At 42.1% G+C, this 21,501-nt stretch overlaps 1 protein-coding gene across 1 annotated transcript in view; it reads left to right on the plus strand.

Annotated features, from left to right (window-relative positions):
- The first annotated feature begins 453 nt into the window (after positions 1-453).
- ARHGAP35 (Rho GTPase activating protein 35) overlaps positions 454-21,501 on the plus strand; it is a 93,854-nt gene continuing 72,806 nt past the window's right edge. The window contains exons 1-2 of the mRNA XM_008575898.1: positions 454-4,329; positions 19,378-19,522. Coding sequence (XP_008574120.1) covers positions 646-4,329; positions 19,378-19,522 — 3,829 coding nt within the window. The 5' untranslated portion in view covers positions 454-645. The remainder of the gene's footprint in view (positions 4,330-19,377; positions 19,523-21,501) is intronic.

Below are 21,501 nucleotides of genomic sequence, written 5' to 3' on the forward strand. Positions count from 1 at the left end.
ACTTTTTGCAGTAGGTTATATAATTCATTGATTATTTTGGTGCTTAAATTGTCCCAGACTTGGCCAGTGGGAGCCCCTTCAAAATGGCTCCTGTGTCATTATGAGATGCCCCATCATTTTTTTCTTGCACAAAATAGTCCTGGCTCATCTTGTACCTACCCTGCTTGAGCCCTGCAATCAGTCATTTTTCCAAGGAGCCCTCAAACTCTTGTTTTAGCACTTAGCACATTGCTTTCTTATATCTTCCTCTATTAGACTAGATTGAACCTCTCTGAGGGTACTAGATGTCAGTCTTACTTGCTCTTATATCGTCACCCAGCATAAGGCATGGCACATTAGATGTTTGCTAAATATTTGTTGAATAAAAAAATTGATTTTTGTTACAGTTCAGTGATTAAAAGTGGGTTACAAAATTATGATGCTAATGGGTTTTCTTTTTCCTCCCCCGTTTAGGAAGAAATGTTGTCTATTTGGTGATGAGACGTGGTGAAAACTGACCTTATACTGGTATACAGCACTATGGGACCTGACATTTTCACTTCCTGGGCAGCCAGCCTCCACTGATAATGTTGGGAAGCCATCTGGTCTACTGCAAAACACTAATCTGATCTCGGAAGTGGCTGATTGTGGCAGGATGTGTCGACAATGATGATGGCAAGAAAGCAGGATGTCCGCATTCCCACCTACAACATCAGTGTGGTGGGATTGTCTGGGACAGAGAAGGAGAAGGGCCAGTGTGGCATTGGGAAGTCTTGTTTGTGCAACCGCTTTGTGCGCCCGAGTGCTGATGAGTTTCATTTGGACCATACCTCTGTCCTCAGCACCAGTGACTTTGGTGGGCGAGTGGTCAATAATGACCACTTTCTTTACTGGGGAGAAGTTAGCCGCTCCCTGGAGGACTGTGTGGAATGTAAGATGCACATTGTGGAGCAGACTGAATTTATCGATGATCAGACTTTTCAGCCTCATCGAAGCACGGCCCTACAGCCCTATATTAAGAGAGCTGCTGCAACCAAGCTGGCATCAGCTGAAAAACTCATGTACTTTTGCACTGACCAGCTGGGGCTGGAGCAGGACTTTGAGCAAAAACAAATGCCAGACGGAAAGCTGCTGATTGATGGTTTTCTTCTTGGTATTGATGTTAGCAGGGGCATGAATAGGAATTTTGATGACCAGCTCAAGTTTGTCTCCAATCTCTACAATCAGCTTGCAAAAACAAAAAAGCCCATAGTGGTGGTCCTGACCAAGTGTGACGAAGGTGTTGAGCGGTACATTAGAGATGCACATACTTTTGCCTTAAGCAAAAAGAACCTCCAGGTTGTGGAGACCTCAGCAAGATCCAATGTAAATGTGGACTTAGCTTTTAGCACCTTAGTGCAACTCATTGATAAAAGTCGGGGAAAGACAAAAATCATTCCTTATTTTGAGGCTCTAAAGCAGCAGAGTCAGCAGATAGCTACAGCAAAGGACAAATATGAGTGGCTGGTGAGTCGCATTGTGAAAAACCACAATGAGAATTGGCAGAGTGTCAGCCGAAAGATGCAGGCCTCTCCAGAGTACCAGGACTATATCTACTTGGAAGGGACTCAGAAAGCCAAGAAGCTATTTCTACAGCACATCCACCGCCTCAAGCACGAGCATATTGAGCGCAGGAGAAAGCTGTATCTGGCAGCCCTGCCATTAGCTTTCGAAGCTCTCATATCTAATCTAGATGAAATTGACCACCTAAGCTGCATAAAAGCCAAAAAGCTCTTAGAAACCAAGCCAGAATTCTTGAAGTGGTTTGTTGTGCTTGAAGAGACACCATGGGATGCCACCAGCCACATTGACAACATGGAAAACGAACGGATTCCCTTTGACTTAATGGACACCGTCCCTGCAGAGCAGCTGTACGAGGCCCACTTAGAGAAGCTGAGGAACGAGAGGAAAAGAGCTGAGATGAGAAGGGCATTTAAAGAAAACCTGGAGACCTCTCCTTTCATAACTCCTGGAAAGCCTTGGGAAGAAGCCCGTAGTTTTATTATGAATGAAGAATTCTACCAGTGGCTGGAAGAATCTGTATACATGGATATTTATGGCAAACACCAAAAGCAAATTATAGACAAAGCAAAAGAAGAGTTTCAGGAGTTGCTTTTGGAATATTCAGAATTGTTTTATGAGCTGGAACTGGATGCTAAGCCCAGCAAGGAGAAGATGGGTGTCATTCAGGATGTTCTGGGGGAGGAACAGCGATTTAAAGCATTACAAAAGCTCCAAGCAGAGCGTGATGCCCTTATTCTGAAGCACATTCATTTTGTGTACCACCCAACAAAGGAGACATGCCCCAGCTGCCCAGCTTGTGTGGATGCTAAGATTGAGCACTTGGTTAGTTCTCGGTTTATCCGACCGTCTGACCGGAATCAGAAAAATTCACTCTCTGACCCCAACATTGATAGAATCAACTTGGTTATCTTGGGCAAAGATGGCCTTGCCCGAGAGTTGGCCAATGAGATTCGAGCTCTTTGTACAAATGATGACAAGTATGTGATAGATGGTAAAATGTATGAGCTTTCCCTGAGGCCAATAGAAGGGAATGTCAGGCTTCCTGTGAACTCTTTCCAGACGCCAACATTTCAGCCCCATGGCTGTCTCTGCCTTTACAATTCAAAGGAATCGTTATCCTATGTAGTGGAGAGTATAGAGAAAAGTAGAGAGTCCACACTTGGCAGGCGAGAAAATCATTTAGTCCATCTCCCCCTGACATTAATTTTGGTTAACAAGAGAGGAGACACCAGTGGAGAGACCCTGCACAGCTTAATACAGCAAGGTCAGCAAATTGCCAGCAAGCTTCAGTGTGTCTTTCTTGACCCTGCTTCTGCTGGCATTGGTTATGGACGCAACATTAATGAAAAGCAAATTAGTCAAGTTTTGAAGGGACTCCTGGACTCTAAGCGTAACTTAAACCTGGTCAGTTCTACTGCTAGCATTAAAGATTTGGCTGATGTTGATCTGCGAATTGTTATGTGTCTTATGTGTGGAGATCCTTTTAGTGCAGATGACATACTCTTTCCTGTCCTTCAGTCCCAAACCTGTAAGTCTTCTCATTGTGGAAGCAACAACTCTGTTTTACTTGAACTACCAATCGGACTACACAAGAAGCGCATTGAACTGTCTATTCTTTCATACCATTCCTCGTTTAGCATCAGAAAGAGCCGGTTGGTTCATGGGTACATTGTTTTTTATTCAGCAAAACGTAAGGCCTCCTTGGCTATGTTACGTGCCTTTCTTAGTGAAGTGCAGGATATTATCCCCGTTCAACTTGTAGCACTCACTGATGGCGCTATAGACGTCCTCGACAATGACTTAAGTCGGGAACAGCTAACTGAGGGGGAGGAGATTGCTCAAGATATTGATGGAAGGTTCACAAGCATCCCCTGTAGCCAACCCCAGCATAAACTTGAGATCTTTCACCCATTTTTTAAAGATGTGGTGGAGAAAAAGAACATAATCGAGGCTACTCATATGTACGATAATGCTGCCGAGGCGTGTAGTACGACAGAAGAGGTGTTTAACTCCCCCCGGGCAGGATCTCCACTCTGCAACTCAAACCTGCAGGATTCGGAAGAGGATGTTGAGCCCCCATCTTACAGCCTGTTCCGAGAAGACACATCACTGCCCTCTCTGTCCAAAGACCATTCTAAGCTCTCTATGGAACTGGAGGGAAATGATGGGTTGTCTTTCATCATGAGCAATTTTGAGAGTAAACTGAACAACAAAGTACCTCCACCAGTCAAACCAAAGCCTCCTGTCCATTTTGAAATTACAAAGGGGGATCTATCTTATTTAGATCAAGGCCATAGGGATGGGCAGAGAAAGTCTGTGTCTTCTAGTCCCTGGCTGCCTCAGGATGGGTTTGATCCTTCTGACTATGCTGAACCCATGGATGCTGTGGTCAAGCCAAGGAATGAAGAAGAAAACATATACTCTGTGCCCCATGATAGCACCCAAGGCAAAATCATTACCATTCGGAATATCAACAAAGCCCAGTCCAATGGCAGTGGGAATGGATCTGACAGTGAAATGGATACCAGCTCTTTAGAGCGAGGCCGCAAAGTGTCCATTGTGAGCAAGCCAGTGCTGTACAGGACGAGATGCACCCGGCTGGGGAGATTTGCTAGTTACCGAACCAGCTTCAGCGTGGGGAGCGATGATGAGCTGGGGCCCATCAGGAAGAAAGAGGAGGATCAGGCATCCCAGGGTTATAAAGGGGACAATGCTGTCATTCCATATGAAACAGACGAAGACCCAAGGAGGAGGAATATTCTTCGCAGTCTGAGGAGGAACACTAAGGTAAGACACCAATTTGGGATAAGTCATAGGAGTGTCTTGCACAGTGTTTCAGTGAGAATTAATTCATGATGATTTTTCAAGGACAACTTATTCTGGTTAAAAAGAAAAAAAAATCCTGCTGTGTGTGTGTGTGTCGTTGGGGGTGGGGGGTGTTACTCTTTGACTTAGAATTAAAAAGTTAGTGTCTCAGGTAGCTACTTCTAGTAGCTCTCAAGTAGTTAGGATCTTGGATAGATACCTTGAGTTGTCTTTGTCTAAAACAATAGTGAATTAATTACCAAAATGAGCAGATAGCGCAGACCGTAATGTCCAGACAAGTTGCGCAGCCAGTGACAGTACGCTTGCTCTTCCTTCACTTAAACACCAGAATCCAAAATTGCATACTTCAGTCCTTTACTGCTAAACATACGTTTCATCCATACATCTCTTAAGTGCTCTTTTTTCCCCTTGCTGATGTGTAAAGGTTGCTGCATTTTAGATAAGTGAAAAATTGGGTGATTATTTGCACACACAAATCAGTGAAGGGTCTTCAAGTACATAAATGAAAAATAAGAAACTTGCCACTGAGAGTTATAAACATGTTCCATATTTATAAAATTGTAGTGCCATGCAACTTCATTTTATTGTTAAGTGAGTCAGTGCTGCCATAAGTTAGAGCCTCAGATTTTGTTTAGGGACCATAAGTTGGGTAGGGAGGGAAAAGGGAAAGAAGTTAAACTGTATGCATTATAATAGGCTTGCTCAGATATAGAGCCGGTAGTCCCAAATGCAGCAGCAGATGAAGCCTCTTTTCTCTTGCATAGAATTGTAGTTTGCAGGGCAGAGATTGTAAGCAGTACCCTGACTTCTTGTGCTTATGCTTTGAAATTTTTTAAAAAAAAAAATCCCAGTTTGTTCTTTTTCTGTTTTCCTCCCATTAAGAGTAGGGGGAACTACTCTGTTTTTTTGTGGGTTTTTTGTTTGCTGTCAGAGAAAGACATCTTGGTGAGACACAACAGAACAGTTATATAATAACCCTCAACCAGCATTATGATATACTGTGTAGAATGATTTCTCTACATTGAAAGTTTTTGCTCCTTTCCCTTCCATGAAACAGAGAGAACAAAGTCACTTGTGTGAAAGTATTGCAGGGACCTTTGGAAAGAAAGTTTGCCAAAAAAACTTATGTTATTACATGACATACCAAATCAGAAGGATCTAGAGTTCAGGATGTCTTGAGAGCTGGCAATTCTGTTTCAAAATGTTACATAGAGGCCAGTTTGGCAGCCCTTAGTGCTCTGGGAGATGGAGGAACATGGTGCCATTGTCCTCCCAAGGAAATTGCATCCAGTTTGTGTTTACTCATAGCATATAGAGTGCTTCTCAATCACCATGGGCCAGGAGCTTCCAGAGTTTTATCTATGCAGTGTGAGAAAGAGTAGGGCAGTATTGTTGTATATTCTGTTCCCCTCTTTCTCCCACCTGTGCTGACTATTAATAAATATCATAGGCATTCTTCTGTTTGGTTTTTCCCTCGGCTTTGTTTCCACTTGGAGTCCTTCATCTGCCTCCAGTATTTTGTTCTCCAAAGGTTTGTAGTGGAGCAGACCCATCAAAAGCAGTCCTTATTTAGGAAGCCAAAAACAGTCTGACCTGCCTCCTAGTATTTCCCCAAAGCTCTCCTGTTTAATGATACTGGAATCCAAACATTTTGAATTTCTTCTCTTCCTCCTCCACTCCCAATGAAGAATATTTCCAGAAGAGCTTATCTAAATGCTGACAGTCTTCTAATTTGTGGGGATGTTTGCACACCTGGAAATTAGGAAGGTGGCATAATAGCAAACTGAATTATAACTGTTTTTCTGACTTAAACTGCATTTTCTTTTTCTTTTCTTTCTTCTTCTTTTTTTTTTTTTTTAAAGATGACCAGTAAGGAAATCTTAACCCTTGACTTGGTGTTGTCAGCACCACACTCTCCCAAGTGAGCTAACCATCATCCCTATATAGGGATCCAAACCCGTGGCCTTGGTGTTATCAGCACCACATTCTTCCAAGTGAGCCACGGGCTGGCCCTGCATTTTCGATACTTATTAAAAACAATTCTTTTAAAACACATTCCCTTCGATCCCTGTATCAGCCAGCAAAAAAAAACCCAACCAACCAAACAAAAAAAAAAACCCCACATTCCCAAACAGGCCATGAATGCATACACTATAGTGGAGTTTCAGCAGAAAACACCTGGTTATAGTGAGCCTCTGAGATAGCTGTGTTCATACTGGTAATGAGCACTTCCTAACATAGGACTTCCTTACCCTGGGTTGCTGGGTCAGTATGCAAGAAAAGCGGTTGACTTCTGGCCTGTCTTTAGTTATGTGGGCCACACCTCTTCAAGTCAAATAAAAATGATACCTCTGGCTCAAGAGCAATAGTGTGCCAGAAGTCAGTTTAAAAGTATCCTTTGGAAAGAGTGAGTAGAAGGTAAAATTGTATTTTCCTGTCTTGGAAAATGGTGGTTAAATGAGTGTGGCTGTTTTGTCATCCTAATGCAGAGAAGAGCAAAAGCTTTTGCTGCTGGAGCAAACCTCCTATTAAAATTGCTGCTGTTAAGAATACAGACTGACACTTATTTTACTGGAAAAGCAAGATACCATCAGGGCAGAGAATGCCAACCCAGCCCCTGTGTGGGGGATTTGGCCTTTGATTTTTATTGGCATGACAAAGCAATACAATATATATTTGAAGTGAGGGGGGAGCCAGGCACTCCAATTTCAGTTGGTAATGGAAAACACACTTAGTACCTCCTGCCTGCCAGACACCGTTAGGGAAATGGCACAGACCATTCTTTCCCAGACCTTAGCACTCAGTTGAGGCAGCAAGACCTACACAGCTACTGAAAGTAGGTCGTCTGCCCAGGGAAAGCTATGTATGAGCAGACCAGAGATCTCATGTTGGGGGTGGTTAAAGTGGTGTAGGATGTAGTGATTTAGGAGCTCCAGCTTTGGGAATGAGGAAGCGTACAGTCACTTGGAGTTTGGGCACATGATTCACCTCTCTACATCCGTTCTGCAAAAGAGGGAGCACCTTCCTCACAGGGTTGTGAGTAATGAGCACTTAGTATAGTGCATGTCAGATAAGTGTTAGCTATTATTATCATTTAACTAGGTCTTGAAGAATGAGGAGAATTGAAGCGTCATGAGGTATGGAAAGACTTGAAAGTGAAAATATGCATGTTGTATTCAGAGAAAGGAGAAAACTGGTCTGGTCTAGCTGAGGGCTTGAGGGACCAACAATGTGTAAGTTTTAACCTTATATGTTACTTAGATGCTTTCTCAGTACTTACCCTAGCAACTGCCCTAACAAAAGAAAGCTATGTTCTGGGTACCAGTGTGATGTGGAAAAAGAAGAATTGCTCGGCACCCTTGGCTAATTTGCTAGATTAGCTCTTTACTATAAAATTGGAGTCAGAGTGAGGGAATCGCTTTCATTTCTGCTAATGAAAGTGCAGACTGTAAAGCTGACTCTCATTCTGGGTCCTTTTCCCAGCTGAACCGTTTGCAACCCACCCTCATAGTGGGAGCCTTTCTGCACTCAGCTGAATGAAATTGAAAATCTACGATTGCACTTCAGTGGGGTCTGTGAATAGAAGCTTTGTCTGTAAAGAGTGGTTGTTGCACATAGTCTCTGTCTCCCAGTGCTATGCGTTTGCAAAGATGAGATCAGGATCGGTAGGGTCTTATTTTAAAGCCAAAAAACAATCTCACAGACTGGGGAGCCTTGCCGCATAAAGTGTGCCTTTTGGGCATGCTCAAGTTGCTGAATTTGGTGTGTTTGACCACACATTTAAAGAAAAGACATTTTTGGCTGTTACTGTTCTATCTGATGTGCTCTTATTTTTGTGTAATTTTAAAAAAAAAGACAAAACAGAATGATAAAGAAAATCTTTCACTCACTATAGCTACCACATGACAAGACAACCTATTGAAAATCTAACCAATTCAATCACGCATTGTTTGGTCTATAAGGCACCAAGTACCCAGTTTGACAGTTTGTATCCCCCCCGAGTGAATTGGCTTATTTCATTGGATTCAGTGAATTAGCTGGTTGTTGTGGCTTTGTGTGGACACAGTTCTCATTTTGTGAGGCCTAAAATGGAGTTAAAGTTTCTAGTGTGAATTAAAAACAGCTGGGGAATTGGACTGTCTGCTCCCCTAGGAGGGCTGTTGCATTTTGACACACAAGCTAAATGCTGTTGAAATATGAGCTCTGTACCTGTTCAGGAAAGATTCTCAGTGTGTGCTTCAGAAAAGGCCGGGCCTACTCAATGAGCTTTAAGACCAACTAAATACCTTGGTCTTAAAAATGGGTCAGTTGCACTGACTTGACTGGGTTTTCTGATTCCTCAAAATTATTTTTTAAATGAATCACTTTGGCTGCAGAGCACAAGCTCATTCATTCTTTTAGGAAGGAAACATTCAATTTAATGCATGGCTGTTTTGTGTGCACTTGTTTTATGTGTGACATTGTACTCGTTGCCATAGATGTGGTAGTTACATACATCTAGTTTACAGTCTCTGGGATGTTAGGCTTTTTTTTTTTTTTTTTTTTTTTTAAAATATGACCGATAAGGGGATCTTAACCATTGACTTGGTGTTGTCAGCACCACGCTCTCCCAAGTGATCTAACCGGCCATCCCTATATAGGGATCCGAACCCATGGCCTTGGTGTTATCAGCACCACACTCTCCCAAGTGAGCCACGGACCGGCCCTGGATGATAGGCTTTAAACATGGACTTGAATGCATTTTGAATATTACCAGACGGAAGGTACAGGGTACTAAAAAACAGTGCATCAAGGAGGTTTAATCTAAACAGAACATCCAGGAAAGCGCTCCAAGGAAATGATATATAAGCCTGAGATTTTTGAAGGGTAAGGCAGGCAAAGTCAGTGAAGATGGACACTTCGTAAGGAGAACTTTTCAGGAAACGGTATGGACCTTGGAGCTGAAAAAAAATATGGTATGTTGAAAGAGTTAAAAGAAGCCTAGAGTGGCTGCTGTGGAGAGGTGAGGGAGAACCAGGCCAAATAATGGAGGGCCGCGGATATCACGTAAAGGATTTTGTACTTTCGTGTACTTATTGAATACCTATTATGTGCCAGGTATAGTACCAGGTTATTTTCACATCAATTTTTCATTTATTATTATTAGTCTTGATGAGGTGATTTTTTTCATCATTGTTTTAGAGATGAGGTGACTGAAACTCAGAGAAATTAAACACCTAGCTCAAGTTAGTGTAGCTACTAAGTGGAAGAGCTGAGATTTTTGAACCCTGGTCTTCTGATTTTCACATGCAGTGGGTTTTTAGAGCCCAGTCTACGAGAAAGATGCTAATACTCAATAATCAGGTGCACATATTTTGATCATTCATCCATTCCAGCTGATTTGTTCATTCAAACGAAGGACATTGGTTATCTAAAAAGATCCATTTCCCCACACTGTCCCCTAAGAACAGCACAGTGCTGTTTGTTTCTAGCTTCAGAGTGTAGTTGAGTAGAAGACAAAAAAGGCGTGAAGACATTGAAATAGCAACTGAAACTTTGAGAAATTGTTTTGAACTGGTGTCACTCTATTCTCAGTTTATTTTAAGCCCAAAGAACTTCTGTAGTGTTTTTGGTGACAAAAATAGACGATCTTTAACTCTCTGCCTTAGCTTACAGCACACCTGTTCTTTAAAAAAAAAAAAAAAAAATTACAATAGTCAACCCAAATCTATTTTTTCAAAGATCAGAGAATTGCTCTGATGCCTCACCGAGCCAACTTGTTCTCTTCTACCATGTGGTAATACTGGAATACCTTTGTAGGGACTCAGATTACTTCAGCTCTAGTCAGGAATCACTACTGCTTCCAATGGAAAAGGCCTTCTGAATGACTTTTATTCAGCATTTGAGGAGGAGGCAGGCAGGTAAAAACTGATTCATAGTGCTGGGAAGTCCAAATTCCATATTTATTGAATTGCAGGCAGAATGTTTGTAATAATGCATTTGGAACTGGTGGGCCCTCCTCTCTACTTAGCCCCCAATTGTATTGCCATGAATTCAGTTTGAGAGAACAACAGGGATTGACCCAGGTTTGCCAGACTTCATGCCTTTATAAAGCAAAAACCTATGGTCTTGATTTATTTGAGGCCTGCAATGGGATGACATGCCTTCCTTTCTTTTCCCATCATTCAAGAGGATTAGGGATGGTAGGAAGGCCAGGACTTCGTGCTCCTTCCTGTTTATCCTTAAATAAAGATGCTCCAAGATGGTGAGTGAATGGGTCATAATACTAACTGGCAGCTTGAAGGAGACCAAATCTATGCATTTCTGCTTTAATAATAGACTTTGCCAGCAAGAATAAATCCATCCTCAGGTTTTCTCTTAAACTTGGGCTTGGATTTTTTCTGAGCCAGAAGCAGGAGCACCGGTTAACCAAGGATACATTTTGGGCATAAGCAAGTAACTTAATTGAAGAGGTCCTTTTGAAGCTCTGTTGGAAATATGAGAGAATACTTGTCAATCAGAAAGGTGCAGTGTCGAATGTAGAATGCAAGAGAATGCTTTAGGGGAAAGCTGTAGTTATGTCATTTATGGACTTTCTCAGTTTTTCCAAGATTCCTACCAGTTACTATTAGTCCAGGGTGTGCTACCACATAACTTGACAAGCCATGTGTGTGATCCACTGGGCTCTGCTTGTATCGGTTTCACTCTCTTCCCCAGTCAGGCGATAGCATCCCTGTTCCCTACTACATTCTGTATGGGGCATTCCCACTTTTTTTTTTTTTTAAGTTTATGACATGTTTCAAAGGCATATACTTCTTGGGCCGGCCCATGGCTCACTCGGGAGAGTGTGGTGCTGAGAACACTGGGGCCACGGGTTCGGATCCCATATAGGGATGGCCGGTTGGCTCACTGGGTGAGCGTGGTGCTGACAACACCAAGTCAAGGGTTAAGATCCCCTCACTGGTCATCTTTTAAAAAAAAAAAGACAAAGGCATATACTTCTCTTCAAACTCATCAAGATGTATACATTAAATATGTACAGCTTTTTTATATGTCAATCATATCGCAATGTAAAAATTATAATAATTATAAAAAGAATTTCCTGGAAAGTTTTAAAAAACCCAATGCCCAGGTTGTTCTGCATACCATTTAAGTCAGGATGTGTGCAGGTGGCAGCCTGGCTTCAGTGTTTTGTAAAGATCCGCAGGTGATTCCAACATGCAGCAACATTTGGGGACCACATCTTTGTCTAAAGGACCTTTTCGAATGGTGGCTCACCTCTAAGGTGCACCCATAGGAGCCCAGAGGCCAGGGCTCTTTTCTTTTCATAATTGCATACTGATTATTCATGTTAACCATTTTAGATGGTAGCAGAATGTTCCCCAGCCCCTTTTCTCCTTCCCCAAATCTTCAATTAGCAAGTGCAGAGTTTGAACAACGAATCTCTCTTTTTAAATAAAAGAAGCATTAGAATTTGAAGTAATGGCTTGGCACCAGCCTTCTAAAACCCACCCCAGGTCATCACTCCTGCTCAAAGTTTCCAAGACCTCAAACCATTATGAACAAATGAAAACAAGCTGTGAGCAGGAGACCAGAAGTTTGGAGAGATAAGCTGTGTCCATAATTAAAAGGCGTAGACAAGTTATAGCCCTGTCAGTTCTAACTTCATGCTGTCTCTTCCATGCAGTCTTCCTTCCCCGTAACCTGCAGCCCTGTGACAAGCCCTAGTCTTGTCCCTCTTCATCATGGGACTATAGAAATATCCACCCAACAGGTCCCTCTGCCTCCAGTGTCCACATAAGTGAAAGTCCCTGGGCCGGAAACACAAAAATACCCAAACTCTTCTGTCAGATAAAGGGACCCTGAGTTCATCTTGAATAGAGGTTGTAGAAAATTCAGGATGGCTGGGAGCAGGGGAAGACAGTTCTGAGACACTTTGCAGGGGAGAAACCAAAACGCAAAGCTAAGCAGAAAATCCAGAGGGGAGGCAGTCCAAATTGATTTGGTAGAGAAACAGATTCCAGGTGCAATGCAGAAAGATAACACCTGGATCCTAGGCCTGGAATGGAGGTAGGAATCAGGACATAGGGGAATGTCTTGAGCTGCTCTTCACAGGGTGTCTGAGGCCTTGACCATGGCCTGAGGTGGTGAGGAAGGGATGGGGAGTCTTATCCTGACCCAGACACTGCCAACCCACTCCCATCCCATCACTAGGATCAGTGAACCAAAACTCCCAACTGAAACACATCTCCCAAGTCTCAAACTTCAGTAGTCACCAGTTGTTTTCAGGTTGAAGGTTGAAATTCCTTAGCAAAGTAAGCAAAGCCTTCCTCAGTAGACTCTCCTCAGAGGTCCACAGACTCATGTCGTCTCACGATGCATGTTGGGGGCTAGCTGCCCGAGACTTTTTGCTGTTGTCTAGACACTTGCTCATAATTTCCAGCCTCCTGGCCTCAGTTCATGCCATCACTCAGCTTGGAATGCTTTTTCCGGTTCATTCTCACCTGTAGAAATACTGCACACCTTTAAAGAGACCCAGCTCAAATGTCACCTCAGGTTTCCTTGATCTCCCCGAGGAAAGTGATTTCTTCCATGCTGTGAGCTCACACAGCATAGTGATTGCATCTCTGATTAACATTTACTTTATTTATTTCTATATTAGAAATATACAGAGGGGCTGGCCCGTTAGCTCAGTTGGTTAGAGCGCAGTGTTATAACACCAAGTCAAGGGTTTGGATCGCCACACCAGCCAACCACCAAAAAAAGTAAAAAACCCACAGAAAAGCTCCAAAATTAGAAATATGTACTTAATATAAAGAACTTCATGTGGTTTTTATCTTCTCCTTTCTGTACATACCAGTTTGAAGATCCCTGAAGGCAGAAGTGATCTCTTCATTTCATCTTTGGTATCTTTCCCTCCTTATTCTTCATATGCCATTTTGAAAGTCTTTCTTGTATTGTTTGATCTGAGGATTCCCTCTTTCTTCCAGATAGTTAGTAACTTGATGGTTCCCCAGCCTGACTCGATGTCCGGCATTCTCCGCACAGTGGTGTGGGGGTTGAGTCCCCAAGTCCTTGAGCAGTCCTGCTCCTATGGCTTTCCTGGTTTGTGGCCTTGCTTTAGTTCTCCTAGGCTGGTGTTGCACACTGGTAGCTCTATAGTTCTGGGGTCTCCATGGTGGTCCTGCTCTCACAGCTTTACTAGACATGGTACTAGTGGGGTTTTCTGCTGCACCTCTGACACCACATTTGTGCTTGGCATGGCTTTAGTGAAGGGCATCTGTGATGACTCCACCCCTGTGACAGATCTCTTCTGGGTCTCCCAGGCTTTTCCATACATCTTTCAAAATCAGGTAGAGGCTCCCAAGCATACATCCTCCAATAGGGAGTAGCTCTGGCTTTCTGTGAGCCTGCATAGTTAACACCACATGGATGCTACCAAGGCTCTCAGCTTGCATCTTCTGAAGCTACGGGTCCAGCCATACCTGGGGCCAGTTTAGCCACAGGCTAGAACAGCCAAAGCATCTGGGTTGACGTGCAGGGAGCAGTATCCCAAGGTGGCCCGGGACAGCAAGCCTGTGGAGGGCACATCAGACCTGCTTCCCTAAACCTTTCTCAAGGCTTCTCCGTTCCTGCTTAAAAAAAGACAGTGAATCCAACAGCGTGGATTTTAGTTTTTATTTTCTTTATTAGAATGTTACCAAACATTTAAAAGACTGTGCTAGGTGGTATAACCCTAGTAACCCTAACTGTGCTAGGTGGTCTAGTAACCCTATTTTCTGACCCTAAAATCTGGATAAGTAATTTGACATGTATAAGGGTCTTTATGGAGACCAAAAGAGAATATTTGAAGTTGATAACTTAGGATTATTAAATAGCTGTACCGGTTGTTCCCACAGAAGGTAGAATATTCTTTATCCAGAATGGGTGGGTGACCTCTGCACTGGAGCTGTGGAAGACTGCCCGTGTGCTTATAACCCTCTTTGATGTTTTCCTTTGTTGTTCAGTTTGTACTTTAACTCGTGTGGTGTCTACGTCAGCTTTGTTTATTGTGGAGATGTCTTCTTTTACCAATTAGATTGTAAGTTTATTGAGGGTGGGAGGTGACTTTGGTCCCGGTATTAGCTCTGCTGCTAGTTTGCTGTGTGACCTTGCTGTTTTCTAACCCGGCAGAAAATAGTTGTATATGTACATAAATGACTATAACCTTGTTCAGTGCCTGCAGAATGACAGAGGGAATTATGGCTTCATTTGTTTTTTAAAAGGCATTTATGATACAGTACTGTCAAAGTGTGAACAAGGCCTTCTGAGCCTCACCTTGCATACTAGTGAGAGCAGAACAATGTAAGGAGAAGAAAAATATCTCTGTGCCACAAAGACAGTTCTCATCTCAGCTAAATTTGTACAAACAGAAAGGAGCGTTGGCCTGGTGCGTTATTGGAAACTGTTTTTGTTCATCAGATTTGTTGAGTGCCTACTGCGCATCAGGCTCTGGAACCCAGTCATCTTACAGGCTGATAGAAGGGACCCTTGGCTCTTTGTTATTCTTTGGATGGCATTCTACTCTTTTTCTTGCTCTAGTGGTCTGGGAAGGGTTGTGGAGTGGGCTTACAGCCCAGTAGGGAGCAGAGGCAGATGACGATGTATCTTCCTATTCTGCCACAGTTGGGAATTTCCCTTTATGCTCTTGTTTCTGAAAAGCCAAGGGACCAGAGGCAGATTTCAGTCACCATTTCTTCCCAGTGCAACACTGGCATAAACTGTTGTTTATAAACTTTGCAACATGGTTAGTATAGAGACTAAGAATCAGGCGTGTTTTTAAGGAAACCATGAGGTATGGAGCTATGGACTATCTTATTCATTCAAAAACATCTACCTAAAAGGACAGGGTAAAGGCAAGTCAGGCTGACCCAGTACTTTGTATATGACAGCAGCATTTCATCATGAAGATAGCTTATGTAAAAGAGCATGGGGTTTTGGCCTTTACGAGTCATAAGGCCGTCATTGCTGGGTGTAAATAAATCTCTCCGAGCCTCTGTTTTCTCAACTGTAAAATGAGGCTAATGACCCTTACCTTGCAGGGTGGTTGTGAGGTCTCAGATAGTTATGCAAAGTACTTACCATTGTGTCCAGCCACTCCTAAAGAATCAGTCTTAGTCCATTTTTGACCCAGTGGAACTCTAAACTTAGAGGCACAGATGTATAGATTGTTCTCAGGACTTGGCTTCCTTTGGCTAGATGCTTTATTTCAGTTCAGCCTGCTAAGTGAGTTCTCCCAAAAGAAGATGGATATTGGATGGTGTTACTTTCTCCTCTCCAAGGACCTGCTGCTGAGAGTGCTTCCAATGACTCCCTAATGAGTGACACACATCTGACTGGGGACATGAGACATCTGGCAAGCCACTCAGGAGAATGCATTTCCACCTGAAGTGTGCCCAGTAACCCTTCAGATGCCTGAAGTGTTGCTTGTTATATCAGCATTCTGGCCCAACTCTTGGCATGCACCCCAAACTCTTGGTTTCCTTCCTAGGAAGGTTTAGAATTAAGTTGTGCAAGAATACCCCACCTAATTTTAAGATACCCTAGAGACTCTTCAGTTATCTCAAGGAGGTATTTTGACATTCTGTAAACCACAGTTTTTGTGGTTTTTTGTTTGTTTTCATTTTTATTAAAAAAAAAAATGATATCATTGTGGGGGAGGGCTTAGGCTGTTGGAAAAGCTTACTCACCATTTCCAATTTGTAAATTGAAGGTTGAATTAGATCTTGGACTCTTTGAGTTGAAAGATATAAGAGCAATTGTTTTATTTAGCTTTCTATCACTCATTTCTCCCCCCATGACCCTTCGGAGCCTTGCAAAATAAGCCTGCTACATAGTCAATAGGTAGCCCTATAGCTATTTGAAAATAGCTCTCATAGTGCTCCATTCTTCTCTTTTCTGGCTGAAGTTCGCTGGTATTTTATGTGAGTGGATCTTTATTACCTTTAGAAGTCTTCCAGATAATCATCTGTTTATTCATTCTACCTATCCCAAGAACTTTCACAAGAAGGCTATAAACTAGTGGCCTAGATACTTGGGCAGGTTACTGAATTTTTCTAGCACTCACCTTCTTCATCTGTAAAATGGGTTCTTAGCACCCACACCCACAGATTCGTTGTGAATCTGGAGTGAGATAATGCTTGTAAAGAACTTAAGCAAGGGTCTGGTACATAGAAAGTAGTCAGCTGGTAGAGACTAAATTTCCTAACTAACGTAGACTGTTGGAATACTCCTACATCATCATCTTGTAGTATTGAGAGGGTAGAGGAACATAAGATTAAAGTTTGCTCTCTGTTTACTAGAACTATGGTTAAGAAGGCTTTATGGTGATTAGGAATAGTTTCCTTGTAGCTTGCCTTTCAGTTCCATTTTATATTCCTTAACAACAATTTATTTGGAAGCCTCAGTTTTATTGAAGAACTATGCTGTTACATTAGTTTTGATAGGCAAATTCTACAGGATTGGGATTGTTAAAATTTGAATGATAGTAGATGGAAACGTCATTTACAGAGGGTCGTCTTTAGTTTAAGGGAGAGCATATCTGGTTGCAACAATGTGTAACAATGGAAGTATATCATATCATTTCACTGTCATGAGCACCTTGTGAGCAGGATGCTGTCCCTGAGATACTAAGTTACTTGCCCAAAGTCACAGAATTTGTCAGAACCCAGGCCTGTCAGATTTAAAACCTTAAGTTCTTTATGTTGTACTTTGTGTAAGTAGAGGATGCTTAGGGAGACAATCTAGATTGGTTAAATTATTTCCTGTAAAGATATATCATAAATCATTACTTTGCTTTTCCTTACTAAGAAGTAGTAAAAAGAAGAAGTGGTAAAAAGTCTGAAGTGGGAGCCTGTTTGCCTCAGGCAGTCTATAAGCAGAGCGGGCAGCAGCCACTCCCCACAACCTGAGAGGCTGTATCACAGGTTTTACGAGGAGTGGGCATGTTGCAGTGGGCAGGGATAGGCTTTGTGGTGTGCATGGTTCTTCTCTGGGACCCCAGAATCCACCCATGTTACTGCATCCTCCATACTGAATCAGTTAGCAGGCTGCATGAAGATTGGCTTCATGTTGCGTTTGGTTTATCATTTGAAGTAATGTCAACCAGCAGCCCAGAAATGGGCTTGCTCCTTCTTTGGTGAACATTTTATTCTCAACTGTTCTTTTTTTTGCCACTTGTTTGTACAGGAAGTCCTCAAAGAATCTCAGACTAAACAGGAAGTGATTTATTCCCATATAAAGGGGTACTAAAAGGAATGAGGGTGGTGGGTAGGAGATGGAAACGGTGTAAGGACACCGTGGGCACTCAAGCGGAGGGAGAGGGGGAAAGCATTCCCTAGCAATATGGCGCCCTTCCGGGTTCTTCTCCGCAGTAAACAAGCCCGCCGGTGCCAACACCCAAGCCCACCCGCGCCAAACCTCAGCCAGTCACAGGTCAAGGCTCACCTCCTGCCCAGCCCCGTCCAATCAGCTACCGCCCGTCCACCCCCTATCCAAACCCAGAACGCAGCTCCCTATAAATATACGCGCAGTCCTTGAATAAAGCGGAACTTCTCTGGCGAACTGTCAGCTCGGGTCCGTGCGCCATTTCAAGATGCCTTCCCTATTTTTCTCCATAGCACTTATTACGTCCTGACATAATCTACATTTCACAGTTATGTACTTATTCTCTATCTCCCTGATTATAGTAGAAGCTTCATAAGGAAATGGGTTTTTCTTTGTGGTGTTGTTTTCCTCATTAATGGAAAATCAGTTCCTAGAACAGTGCCTTCGGGTCCCTGCACCCTTTCAAAGGGGATGGTTGACCTGGGACCTGGCAGTTAGTTGTCTCCTAAAGGGGATTTTATATTTTAAAAAATCCCTAATTTCTTTAGGTTTATAGGCCGTGTACATTTTTAAGTGAATCTACTCTCTTAAATTGGTCTCATCAACTTACAAATGAAACCAAATTGCTGGAGATATATTTGGATCTGTTTACCTTGTTCCTATTTGGTTATCCTCCTCTTTTTAGTAGATATTTTAACAATAGGCCAAAATTTCAAGTGTATTTCTTTGACTTTAGGAAACTTGCAATTTGTTTAGAGCAGTTTTTTCTCCCATGTCAGCTTCAAAATAGAAGGGTTGAATAATTTTGGAGCAGAATATCTCAGTATTGATAATGTTAACAAGCAGGGGCTTTGGAGACAGACCTTTCTGGGTTTGAATCCAAGCTGATTGTCACTTACCGGTTGTGTCATTTAGGCACATGAGACTTTTTTCCTTAGTAAAATGGGGTGTTATGAGGTTTAAAAGAAGTGATATTTGGAACTTGCTTGGTACATAGTAATTTCTTAAGCAGCTGATGCTGCTGTGGCTACTACTACTATTTCATGAGGAAGGTGGCTTTGGGAAAAGAATAAACAAAGAATTATTTTATTCATCTTGTTTGATTAGTTGGCTCTATCCTTTTATAATATGGAAGCCACTGAGAATTAACCCCAGGCTAATGTATCAGAGGGAATTCTCTTTTGGGGCTATCAGCCCTAGCAAAATGCATGTTCTGTTTCTTTTCCGAAAAGAGGAAATTACTAGTTTTTCATTCCATCTCTTATCTTTTTAAGATTAGTCATCTTTAAGTATATAACATCTATTATCAGTATGGAGTGTTTGGAAAGCTTCCTGTTTACTCCAGTGCATCCCTGATAAAGGATGTAGATAGTCATCTTATTGTTATTTCATTAAATAAACATGGCCTGCTTCATATAAACATCTTTGTTCTAATAATGCAGTCTCATACTCAAGGTGTGACTGTGTGGCAACTTTCTGGCTTATGTGGTATTTGGAGACCAGAAGATATAAAATTAGTTGAGCAAGTGGGTCTCTTTATCCTGCTCAAAGCCTTTCCAACCCCTTCCATACCATTGTGAGTTTCCCTCTGGAAGCCTTACTGATGTTTAAGTTACATGTTGATACTCACTTTCCTTTGTGCTTCTTTTTCTCTTTCCTGGACAGAAACCGAAACCCAAACCCCGGCCATCCATCACAAAGGCAACCTGGGAGAGTAACTATTTTGGAGTGCCCTTAACAACCGTCGTGACTCCAGAGAAGCCAATCCCCATTTTTATTGAAAGATGTATTGAGTACATTGAAGCCACAGGTAAGAGTGTCACCTCATAGCAGTTTATACCTTTCATTGTCTACAGGATGCTTTCTGGAGCGCTAAGCCATCTGGAGATGCTGCAATCAGTTATTGTTTAGTTTGAGTTGCTGTCAGAGAAGGAGATGAGCAATCCTGACAGCTAAGACTGTGGCTACTCCATTTTCATGCAGTTTTGAGCCTTTTCGCGGCATTTATTAGAACTTGATATATGCGGGGGCAGTTCTGTCCTCAGGACTGCAGTTGTGGCTTATTGGATACTTTCTCTGTACTCCCTCAGTACCCTGTCATAGCATGCAGCACTCTGGTTATCAGTTGCCTGTCTGTGTCCCCTACAGATCTGTAAGCTCCTTAGGGCAGGGAAGGTCTTTTGTCATCATGTCTTCAACACTATACTGGACAGTACTATATTTTGATTTCAAAAAATGAATGAGTAGTTGTGGCTGTTACAGCCCTTGGCATTGCTCAGGTGCCTGAGACTCATGTATTGATAGGATTTTTTTCTGAAGTTGTTAAAAAAAAAACCTGAGGATGCTGGGTTATCTTCTGGTAGTGGAGCTGAACTTGGTGTTGTTGCACAGGCAGTCTGTCTTAAAATTTTTGACATTGTTCTTGAAATGACAACATTTTACTTGTATTAAACCCATGTGTTTCATTCATTTAGCACTTCCATGTGTCTCTTTGGCCTTCCAGTTTCACATCGTTGTTTCCCTCATTTTTCTCCTGGATGCTTTCAAAACTGATGATCTTTGAGGAGAAAGTGGCATAACATGCTAATGTGGATTCTTGAGTACTAATAGTTGAGTTCAAGAATATGGGTTTAAACTAATTTGAAATTAAGGCAGGGATTACAGCCTCCCTGCGTGTTCCTTCCAATTCCAGTGTTATTTATAACAATATTAAGTGTTGTGTGGTGTGATCATTTCAGTAGCATCAAATGAAGCTGAATGACAGTGATAATATTTACTTAGGATGTTGCAAATTAGGGAAGATAGCTTTTAAGTTGAAACCTGCCAGAGACTTTGTAGTTACTTCCAGGGTTTTTTTTCTCTGTGACACCCCAGAGTTGAATCTCAATAAGTAATTTGCATAATCATAGCAGATCTGCAGCTTTGTTTATCCATTCTGTACCCAAAGCCTTTTCTCAGTGTCCATCTTTTTGACACTGTTTTTTGTTTTCTTTTGTTTTTGGTGGCTGGCTGGTAGAGGGAACTGAACCCGTGACCTTGGTGTTATCAGCAAGCTAACTAGCTCAGCAAACTGGCCAGCCCTTGACACTGGTTTTATATGAATTCCTTCCTGGCACCACTATCTTGGACATGGAGAAAATCTGTAGAAAGCAAATTTGAGTGGTTGAAGCCTCTCCTTGTTGACCCAACACTTCAGAGAGTTTGTGTCATTTTCATGAGTGGAGGTGGGGAGCGTTATTTCCCTTTTTATTTTTTAATTAATTAATTGATGATTAATTTGGCTTAAACAATGGAAACTTATTTTCTTATAGTTCTGGAGAGTAGAAGTCCAAGATCAAAGTTCTGGCCAGTTCAGTTTCTGGCAAGGGCCCTCTTCCCAGCTTGTGGATGGCTGTGTTCTCACTGTGTCCTCACATAGCCTTTCTTCGATGCATACATGTGAAGAGAGAAAGGAAGGAGAAAGGTTTTTCTTCTTGTAAGGACACTAATCCTTTCAGATCAGGGCCGCACACTTATGACCTCATTTAACCTTAATTACTTCCTTACTCCAAATACACCACAGTAGGAGTTAGGGCTTCAACATATGAATGGGGGGGGCAGGACACAAGCATTCAGTTCATAACATGTACTTTTAAAATTAAGGTGATATTCACATCATGTTTTGAAATTTAAAAATTACATTGTAAGCGTTTTTATCTTAGGAACTATTATAAAATGTCATTTTTTGTTGTCTGAATGGCATTACATTATATAGATGTAACATAATTTTTTAAACCAATATACTGTTAT

Source organism: Galeopterus variegatus, unplaced genomic scaffold (genome assembly GCF_000696425.1).
Source record: "Galeopterus variegatus unplaced genomic scaffold, G_variegatus-3.0.2 Scaffold1254, whole genome shotgun sequence".
Taxonomy (NCBI): domain Eukaryota; kingdom Metazoa; phylum Chordata; class Mammalia; order Dermoptera; family Cynocephalidae; genus Galeopterus; species Galeopterus variegatus.